The sequence below is a fragment of the Loxodonta africana genome, chromosome 24, assembly GCF_030014295.1.
Source record: "Loxodonta africana isolate mLoxAfr1 chromosome 24, mLoxAfr1.hap2, whole genome shotgun sequence".
NCBI lineage: Eukaryota > Metazoa > Chordata > Mammalia > Proboscidea > Elephantidae > Loxodonta > Loxodonta africana.
In genome coordinates, this window is record NC_087365.1 from 44,150,776 (window position 1) to 44,161,731 (window position 10,956).

The following is a 10,956-nucleotide window of genomic DNA, read 5'->3' on the forward strand; positions in this document are numbered from 1 at the left end:
GTCATGGTCCCCAGATCTTCTGTTAACCCAAGACAGGAACCATTCCCAAGGCCAACTCCTCAGACAGGGATTGGACTGGACTACGGGATAGAAAATGATCCTGGTGAAGAGTGAGCTCCTTGGATCAAGTAGACACATGAGACTATGCAGGCAGCTCCTGTCTGGAGAAGGAATGAGAGGGCAGAGAGGGTCAGAAGCTGGCCAAATGGACACAAAAACAGAGTAGAGGGAAGGAGTGTGCTGTATCATTAGGGGGAGAGCAACTAGGAGTATATAGCAAGGTGTATATAAGTTTTTGTATGAGAGACTGACTTGGTTTGTAAGCTTTCACTTAAATCACAATAAAAATTAAAAAAAAAAAAAAAAGATAAGCTCTACCTAGAAGCTATTTTTAAATCCCTTTGTCTTCCGACTCTGGGTTTTATGAGGCTGGATGGGAATCGCATCAAATCATAAGGTTTGGCCCCCTGCCTCCCATCTGAGTTAGATCCCAACCTTTGCCTAGAAAAGTACCAGGGACCCCTTTCTTAGAAACATCCAGATAACCTGACTCAGTAAGCTCCCTTAGTATCATTTCCCAGCATTGTGGCCCTTTACGTTGATGAGTCTTTGATTTACTTCTTCCTACTAGAGGCTTGTCCTCAAATGATCTTCATGGTTTTAACACAGAGCTCTGCCTTTCCCTAATCAGAAAAAGGACCAAATCCAGTTCCCTCTGGCAGAAAGTACTAGACCTGTACCCCTTAGAATCCCCCTGAGCCATCTGAATCCAATATCTCAAGAAAGGACATTATAACCTAATGTGTTATTCATGTCAACTCATTTATCATTTGTACAGATGACTTCTAAAAGGATAGATGGGGCCCTGCACATTAAACACGGTGCAAAGCAGGGCAGCAGCTGACGCTCATTTGGATCAGAGACTACGTGACGGAAACAGGAGCACCTGAAGACTATTCCTAGGTACTGAATACGGCACCCAATGTCCCGGCATCTAATACATAGGTAGCCAGGAGACATCCCAAGTATGAGAAGCTCCTTAATTTCCCTTAGCCTTTTTTCTCTAACCCAGTGGTTGTAAGGCAAGGATCTCTAGACCAGCAGCATCATCATCACCTGGGAACTTGGTAAAGCTGGGATTCTCAGGTCCCACCCCATAGCACTGAAGGAGAAACCCTGGCCTGGGGTAGAACCCAGGAATCTGTGTTCTAACAATCCTTCCAGATGATTCTGATAGTCTTTCAAGTTTGAAAAGCACTGCTCTAGTCCAGTAAAACTGACAATAACAACAACCACAACAATAGCTGCAGCAGGTACCACTGAATTCATGCCTACTAGAGCTCAGCTGCTAACCAAAAGGTCGGCAGATCGAATCCAGCAGCCACTCCTTGGAAACTGTAACGGGGCAATTCTACTTTGTCGTATACGGTTGCTATGAGTTGGAATCGACTTGACGGCGACAGGTTTGGGTTTTTTTAATGTGCCAGCATTGAGGAGCTCTCGTGGCTCAGTGGTTAAGCATTCAGCTGCTAGCCAAAGGGTCAGTGGTTCGAACCCACCAGCTGCTCCACAGGAGAAAGATGTGGCAGTCTGCTTCTGTAAAGATTACAGCCTTGGAAACCCTATGGGGCAGTTCTACCCTGTCCTATAGGGTTGCTACGAGTCGGAACCAACTCAACAGCAGTGAGTTTGGTCTTTGGTTATGTGTCAAGCATCAAATTCACTACCTCATTAGTCCTCATAACTGAGGAAACCTTAATTCCATACCCGTTCTGTGTCCAGCCCTGCGCTAGGCGAGTATTGTTCATTGTGTCATTTATTCCTCACAATTACCCTTTGAAGTACTTACTAGTAATATGCCTCATTTTACAATGAGGACACTGAGGATCAGAAAAGTGAAGCCACTTGCCCAAGGCCACACAATTTAGAAGATGCAGAAAAAAACAAACAAAAAAACCTGTTGCTGTCAAGTCAATTCTGACTCATAGCGACCCTATAGGACGGAGGAGAACTGCCCCATAGAGTTTCCAAGGATCAGCTGGTAGATGCAAAGTGGCAGAGGCAGGGTGAAAATTCAGGTCTGTCAGATTCCAAAGCCAAGTTCTTTCTGCCTTATTATGGAGTCTTCCCAGGGTTTCACATGGCTGAGAAAATACAAAGCAGGGTGAGATGACAGGAGGTGAGGGGGCAGAAAGAGCTCCGCCCCAGACTCCACAGTACCTTCCACTCCCAGCTACAATGTGAAAGGAAGCCATGTTATACATTTAAAGGCACAGTCAGTCACCTGTGCCTTTAAACAACAACAACAAAAAAAAAAAACCCAGGGACTCAAGAGGCTGAGTTCTTGGCCTCTCCCTGACTGTGCCATCTGGGGGACTTTCCCGTTTCCCTCTCTGGGCCTCGTTTCCCCACCTGACACTCCTCATCCTTGCCTACAAGGCGGAGATGATCTTCCCTGCTTAGCCCTTTGGCTTGTTCCCCCTCACCCATTCCCTCTAACCACACTGGTCTCCGTTCTGTTCGCTAAGTCCCAAACTCACACTCACCTCAGGGCCTTTGTACTAGCTGTGCCCTCTGCCTGGAACACTCTTCCCCCTCAGATTCCCACTGCTAGCTTCCTGTCACCACCTCAGTGAGCCTTCCCTGACTACCTTCCCTAACATCATCTCCTAACACATCACCCTGTTTTATTTTCACTGCACTTAACACAATCTTAAATTATTTATTTCTAATTGCTTGCCTATTCAATGTCTATATCCTCCACCCTAGAACATAACTCCATGAGAACAGAAACTGTTCCTGTCTTGCTCCCCAAAGGATCCCCAGCACCTAGAATGCTGTTTGGCACTGAGCAGCTAATTAAATAATAGTTGAATGAATATAAACACCAGAGAAGAAAACCTGGACTCAGAGGCCAGAGCCTTGGACCCTTAATGTATGACTTTGGCAAGACGCTCTGCTTCTTTGAGCCTCAGTTTCCCTCCTTGCCTAATGAGGCGACTGGACTAGATGTTCTCCAAGGGTCCTTCCAAAACTGCCAGTCTTGGAAAGCCTGGAACCAGGGCTGGAATCCACCCAATGGAAGAGAAGGGAGCTGGCCAGGGTCCTGCAGCATCTGCCTCACCCCACCCCACCTGTGTCCCTGCCCAGCCACCCAGTTATCTCACTCCCCCATCAGAGAAACTGTTAATGAAGTGCGCACTGCTAAATGCAGTTACAATTACGGGGGCTAAGAATAAGGCGCTGACATCAGCCTCGTCAGTTTCCGAGTGAATCAGAAGGGGAGGAGGGAAGAAGACGAAAGAGGGGGGGATGGTGCTAGGGAGCTGTCAAGTGGAAATAGCACAGCGTTAAATATAATCCAGGCCTGGCCTACATCGGGCTGGAGAGGCAGGTGACGGCTCGGCCCCCAGGGCCAGGGCAGACAACTGGATTCTTCAAGGAGGCCAGGTAGCTACAGCCGCCATGGAGTGTGAGGAGGACCATCCAGGAACTGATGGCCAGGAACCAACTCGAGCAGGCTGGGGAGGGGACTGTGGCGGGGTGGTGGACCCTGAGGGGACACATCAGAACAGGAACAGCAGCCTGGTTCTTAACACTTGCTGGCTGTGACAGCACAAGCACGCCCCTCTCCCACCCGGGATTTCATCGCATGCCCAGAAGCAGAAGGTGGCCTCTGCAGTCAGGGGCACCTGCATTTGAATCACAGCTGGGCAATCTGGGAAGGCCACAAACCACTCCAAGTTGCCTGGCTTGCCTTATCTGAAAAATGGGTACATCTGCAACAGTACCTACCCCTTCAGGTTGCCACAGGCTGAAATGCGATCAGAAAGCACTCAGCACGGAGCCAGCACCAAGCAAGCCTTTTAATTTTATTTTTACCACCCTGAGAGATGCCCCAATGAGGGTAATTCTCAGATGAGAATTTTTTTTCCCAGATGAGGAAACTGAGGCCCAGAAAGGTTAAGCCAGGCCTAGGTTCAAAGTGGAGTCAAATCCAAGCTCAGTTATCTTTCCACTACAGTAAGAGGGGGCATGCGTAGCCTTGGGGGGTGAGGGTGGGGTTGCAGATTATAGTGGGAGGGTTATTGTACCCTTCGAGCATATTCGCCAAAAGGGCCACCTATTCAACAATTTTTCAAAGATATGCTGAAGTGATGGTTGTTACGACCATAATGAAAAGATGTTGGAGGAAGCAAAGTAAAAGAAAGGTCCTGACACAGGAGAGAAGGTCAGTCCGAGGGTGGAGGCTTTCTTATATTCTCCCTCTCCTCCAAACTTCCGCCCCGCCCGCTCACTTGGCCCTCAGTTACTAGGGGCTCTGCCACTGGAGTTGGGGTGGGTGGGGTAGGGAGGTGGGGCCTCATCCTCAGAGGGAGACTGGGTGAATGGACCCCCTCCTTTCCCTTCCCACTGAACAACCAGGTGGGCCTTTGGCAGCTGCAAACACCCAGGAAGCCTGAGCCTCCAGTCTGGAAGCTTGGGGGGGAGGCGTGCCTTAAGGAGGGACAATTTAAGGAAAGTGCTCTCACAGCATCAAAGCAGATACTGGTCCAATGATCTATATAATGAGGGAAGCAGCGGATCCCCAACTACTTGGTTTTTCTGAGAAAATTCCCTCAGAATAATTTAATGAAAATAAAGCAGTTTGGGTCCACGCTCTCAGCCCCAGTCTTAAATTATGGGAATAACTGAGTTCAATTTTTTTACCATGCTTCAGCTATCTAAATCTAGAGCTTTGCCCAGCTCCCAAGGCAGAAAGGAGACCACAGCACTTAGTGAAAAGGGGGGGCAGAGCGGAGGGGGGGCTGGAAGTGGGCTGCCCTGGGGGTGAGGGTGGGAACAGAGGCTTCAAAACCCCAACCTCCTGCCCGTCAGTAGCCACGATCCAGAAGGATATTCTAAGGCCTCCCCGTCACCATCCCCCCCACCCCCTAGCCTCAGTCGCCCTCCAGGGCTGAAGGACTATTCCCACCATCTCCGGAGGAGAGTAGGACGTTTTGTTTCCCAGAAAAATCTCGGGTCAAATTTCAAGGACAAAAGTTAGCACTTGTTCTGGGAAAGAAAACTCTGCCAAATGGAGTGAATTGGGGGTGGTGAGAGGGCAGGGAGAGGGAAAGAATTCCAGTGTGGTCATTCCAGGTGCCTGGGTCTGGGGGTGGGAATTGGGCTCTCATTCCCCCTGCCAGGATCTGTCTGGCAGGATATGGGTATCTCCACTCCAAAACCCAGGAGAAGTAACTCAGACAATCCCCTCCATTTCCCCTCTGTCAGAATTAGGGGGTGGGGAGCCATGGTACTAAATTATGGGTCCCATTCACCATGCCCCCACCCTCAGACTCGGCTTGAGCAGAAGGGGGCGGTGCCATGAAGGGCTTTCCAGCCCAGAGATGTGGCCCGCACTGCTAGGAGAGGGACCGGTAGCCGGCCCCTGTTGCCATGGCAACCTCCTCCCTGCGCTCCCTCAAAGCATCCTATGGGCAAATCCGAGCTGGCTGCTCCAGCTTCTCCGCCCTTCTCCTGGGCGGGGGAGAACTGGACGCCGAAACCACTCAGTCAGGCTCAGGAACAGCATCCTCAGTTCCAGACCCCAATGTAACACCCCTCTTTGACATTTTCTGGAAACTGGAGACACCCCTACTTCCCAGCTGTGCTCCAAAGGCCAAGAGGCAGAGCTGGGACTATAATGTGGTGCAAATGGAACTATTAAGGAAGATCAGGGAAAGGGGTAGCTAGAATGCTCTCCACTCTCTTGTTCACCACAGAAGGCCCCCAAATCCCCATCATTAAACCATTTCCAAGAAGGGGAGCCCAGCGGTGCCTTAATAACTATAACAGTGTAATAATAATCACCTACAAAAATTATAAAACATTTTGAGATCAGGCTTCCACCCCTCCCCAAACCCACAGATTCTTCTTACAGTCATGCTCAGACACAGCTCTTACTTGGTAATAAGATAGATAATAGCTCACGTGTACTGAGAGCTTACCTTGTGCTAGGTACTGTGATAAGCACTTTGCATAGCATAAATAGCATAATAATTAAGAGTACAGATGCTTAAGTCAGATTGCCCAAGTTCAAATCCTAACGCCTGCACTTCCTGGCTGAGTGACCTTGAGAGAATTTACTATCTTTGTGCTTCAATTTTCCCATCTGAAAACGGGGATGTTAGCAGGATGTTAATGTTATGGGGTTGCTATGTGGAACGAATTAGAATAATATATTTAAAGGACCTAGGAGGATGTCTAGCACAAGGTAACATTTTTAAAATGTTGACCCTAGGCAGTCCATGCTATTACTTTCTTTCTTATACAGATGATAAAACTGAGGTCACATATCCACCTCCATGCCAGAAACCCTCCCTAATTATAAGCCTAACTAACCTCAGCAAGGCTCAGCAATCAAAGACGTAGACACAACATGTCCCTGACTGCATGGCTCTCTACAGCCCCAGCATCGTGGTGAAAAGGGGCAAAAGCAACGTAAGAAATCAGTTCAGCGTGTATAAGGGAAGATGCCCCTTAAGAGGAATTCCAGGAACCTGCAATGGTTTGTGCCCCAGGGTGGCTGGAAAGGGATGGGAGGCCGGGGTGGTGGCCTTTGCCACACCAACGTTCAGAGGGCCCCAAGCCCAAGGCAGGAGAGTGCTCTGGCCCATTTAAGGCTAATGAAAAAGTCTCCCTCTCGCCCCATTTCTCAGGAAACTAGCTGAAGAGCAGCATGTAGACCCTGAAGATGGCTGTGGCTCAATCAGGATGGTGGAAAAGATGCATTCACATGGGTGGGAAGCAGCAGCAAAGGGGAGGCCCCTGGAAGAGCCAGAGGCTCGTCATGGACACCCCTGTGAGATGGAGCCATCAGGGATAGAGGGGCATTAAGTGGACAAGGGGAGGGAAAAAGAAGGGCAAGCAAGGCCATTTGTGACGACCCTCCCAGGAAGCTGTGTCCTGTCCAGTATCTGAGAGGCTATTCAAACCGGTTTTAGAAATTAGTTCAGCACGGTGCTGCCCTAAAAGAATGAATCCAAAAGGCTTCTTTAGGTGAAAATTAATGACTTTGAGAAGAACAAGGGAATGAAGCACCAAGACAGCATTCCCTACTTCCGATTTTTACCAGACACTCATTATTCTGCCGGAAATGAAACTTGACTTTCACCTCCCCCCATCCAACTCGACGCATCCCTCAAAATGAGCAGAGACAGTAAGCACGAGATGCCCAAACCAAACTCTGGCTGCCAGCAGCTCCCCGAGGCCTCCTCACCTGGGAACCATTTTCTACACAGTGAGAATTTGGCTTTTTTTTTTTTTTTCCCAATCCTCTTGCAGAGGGAGGGCTACTGGTTTACTGCAAAGAGAACCAGAAACCTGATTTTAGTCTCAGCTCTCTGCCTGCCTCACTAGGTGACCTTGGGTCACGAACATACACACACACACACCCCAGGGCCTCAGTTTCTCACCCATTCAGGGACGAGAAGGGGTTAGATGAAGATTTCTAGATCTCTTCCAAGTGAAACATTTCAGGATTTGAAGAAACCCTTTGGAAGAAACCATCAGGTGGATCTTTACAAATATCTCCAATGCTCCCTGAAGCTAGCTATCTGTTCTGAATTAAGTGAAAGCAGAGCCAGTCACCTGCAGCCTGCATAATAACCAAGGTGTCTGACCATGACACGGAGCATAACTTCAGAGAAACAACAAATGGTACCTGCCTCCGAGACTCCTAAAAACCCGTGCTCCACCCAGCCTGGCACTTGAGACCAAGTGGCCTGGTGAACTTCAGGAGAGTTGCCTGGCCATCACCTGAGGAGTGGAAGCCAGCTGACCTAAACTGGGGCAGGGGGGCTTCCTGTCCCATTTCCCTGTGCAGCTGCTCCTCCCCCAGACCCCAGGCCTGCCTCATTGCCTATCTCGGATTCTGTTCCAATGGAGCCACCCCATTCCTCCTCACCTTGCCGTGTGCAAAATCATAATACAACCTCCCTTAGCTACATCAAGGGGGAAGTTAAGCCTCTGAGTCTCAGTTGCTTTTTCTTTTTTCTGTGCAATGGGAATCAAGACAGGCTTTACAGTAACCATCCTTACTTAGCCCACTCCCATCTCCAGGCCAAGAGCAATACAGGCCTGATAGGGTCTACTTTACGAACCCCCATTAATTTACCTGGCCAACAGATTCTTCTGGAGAACCTTCTCCCCTTTCCACCATCACCCACCTATCAGCCACTGCCCCATCCCATGGTTTATCTGGGTAGCGAGGTTAATCAGGCAAGGTTCCCTGCAGGCTGGGAGTCTTAAACCTGGGCTCATGAACTCCCTAAAACTGTGGGCAAAATTTTGTAGATGGTGGATGTTGGCATTTTTTTTTTTTTTGAGAGAGAGATAAACCTTATTTTCATCAGAGTCTCTAAAGTGACTGTGAAACCATCTTGCTCCTCCCCCTACATACACCTCTCTCCTTTTTGTCCCCTTATTGAATTCAAATACTTTCAAATTTTCAGCTTACAAAACACTTTTAACTCCACCCTCACACTGTATAGACCCTTGTGTATGAGGCACTGTCATCGCCATTTTACAGATGAGGAAACTGAGGCTCAGGGGTGGCATGACTTGCCCAAGGTCACAGCTAATAAACAGAGACTCAAGACTGGAATCTGATTCTGACTCCAAATCTGGCATTCTTTGGGGAACTTTCACCCAAGCCCTCTAGCTTCCCCACCTGTTAGAGGATTCACGTTCTCACCCCAGAACCAGATCTAGAAGGCTCAGTTTTCCCCTTCTAGCTGGTCCCAGAGCCCCAAAGAGCAGGTTTCCCCTCCCCTTGGGCTCTGGCAGAGATTGTGTTCAGGCCTGGGAACAGGAGGTTCCGCTGGATGGTGGTTGGGTTCAGGCCACCCAGAAGGGGATACACCAGGGACAGGAGCACCTCGGGTCAGGGACGCAGCCCTAAGGGCCCGCAAGTGCAGAGTTGGTACCCTCCTACACCTCTCTCCCGGAAGAGCAGGTAGGAAAAGGGAGGAAAGGCTGTCACCTGGCCGGTTCCCCCCGGTGGGCCCCAGTCTGATAAAAACCTGGAGTCCGGAGCCCCAGTCTGTGGGGTACGGAGTCGGGGGGAGGGGAGGAGAAATGGGGACGCTCAAGGCCTTGGGCGCCGGAGGCGGGGGTCTCGGGAGGGAGCCTCTGATGCAGCCAAGACAAAGATGGAGAGATGAGGTTTGCGCGCCACCCCCAATGGCGGGGGGCGCGTCAGAGACCCAGGGGTGGGGCGGCCAGAGCCCGGGGGGTTGGGGAGTGAGCAGACACAGAAAGCCGAGGGAGGGTGGCAGGTCGGACCTAGGAACAAGGCAGGGGGCATCCTGTGGGTGCAGGTGAGTAGAGAGAGCTGAGTCCAGGGGACCCAAAGGGCCCACCTGCGGGCAAGGGGTGAATGCAGATGATCTAGGGTCCCTGGTAGTGGGGAGGGCCAGAAGAGAGCTCATCCTAGAGACCCTGGGGTGCCGTGCATTGGCAATGAGACCCCGGGGGCGCATCGCCCAGGGCAGTTGGGGAGGAGAGAGTGGCCAGGCGCACCAGGTCCGGGAGAGGGCCTCGGGCTCTGGATCCCGGGACACCCCCCAGGCGTCGGAGTAGGGACGCGGGCTTACCCGCATCCTCGTCGTCGAAGGAGTTCATGCACGGGAAGTAGATGGCGAGCGCCTCGAAGGAGGCGGACAGGCTGAGGCGGCTCTGCGAGCGCTCCATGCCGGCGCCGGCGCCCGGCCCCTCGGCCGCGGCGGCGGCGGGCGGCTTGGGCAGCTTGGCCGCCCCATTCTTGACGCGGAGTACGGCGCGTGGCGTGGTGGCGGCGGCCCGGGCCGGGGCTCCGCGGCGGGGCTGGCGGCGCGGCGGGCCGGCGGGGCCGGGAGGCGGGCGGCGGGCGGGCCGGGAGCTGGCGGCGCGCGGAGCCCGAGGCGCGCGATGCTACCGGCGGCGGCGGCGACAGCGGTGGCGGCAGCGGCGCAGCACGCTCAGGCCGGCGGCGCCCCCCTCCCCCGGCCGCCAGGGGCGGGCTCGGAGCAGCGCCGCAGCCAATCGGCGCCGCTGGGGGAGGGGGCGCGGGCCGGGCGGGGGGCCCGAGGGCTGGGGCGGCCGCCCCCCTGGAGGCCCCGGCAGGTGTATGTGCCCGGAGGAGGAGCGGGGCCACGCTGCTTGTGCCCCGGGCCTGTAGTGGTGCCCCCCCACGACCCTCTGCCTCCAGCCCCCACACTCCGGCCTCACCCAGGGACACAGACACACTCAGAAGGGACACATTAGGAGCGACAGGCACAGACCTCTCGGCATTCAGCCGCCCACACAGAGAGACCCTCAGATTCACGGGAACCCACAGAGAGGCTCAAACAGGCACCTACACTTTTACATTCACTCTGCAAAATTCACCACAGACACCTCAGACTCACACAGGGACCCTCAGACAGCCACAGACACACAGATACACCCACAGAGTCACTCACTCATAGACACTTGGACAAACAAATCCACAGACACTCAGAGACTTGCACACAGAGACCCACGAAGACCCTGGGTCTCACACTGAGAGACACTGGCAGGCCTGGCTTTACAGAGACCGGCAGACACCCTCAGCACTCAGCCTCCCCACAGAGACCCTCAGATCCCACACAAACCCACTAAGATGTTCAGACAGGCACACACACTCTCATGCCCCACACTTAATCACAGACAGCCTGAGAGATACACCTGGGATTCACACACAGACACTCATACACTCAGATGAACACACTCCCAGACCCTCACACAGGCACAGGCAGAGATGCTCAGAGTCACCCCCTGGTGTCAACACCCTCAACACTGACACACACAGACATTGAAACTCACACACACGAACACTGACAAATATACCCACAGACATCCTCAGACTCACGCACAGACACTCAGACGCACTCAGATGAACACACCGTCTCAGGG

At 52.3% G+C, this 10,956-nt stretch overlaps 1 protein-coding gene across 2 annotated transcripts in view; it reads right to left on the reverse strand.

The window, feature by feature from the left end:
• The window catches only part of RIMS4 (regulating synaptic membrane exocytosis 4), a 62,264-nt gene extending 52,529 nt beyond the window's left edge, over positions 1–9,735 (reverse strand). For both annotated transcript variants that reach the window (XM_064276116.1, XM_064276115.1), the window contains exon 1: positions 9,639–9,735. In XM_064276116.1, coding sequence (XP_064132186.1) covers positions 9,639–9,735 — 97 coding nt within the window. The remainder of the gene's footprint in view (positions 1–9,638) is intronic.
• Between the last annotated feature and the right edge of the window lie 1,221 nt (positions 9,736–10,956).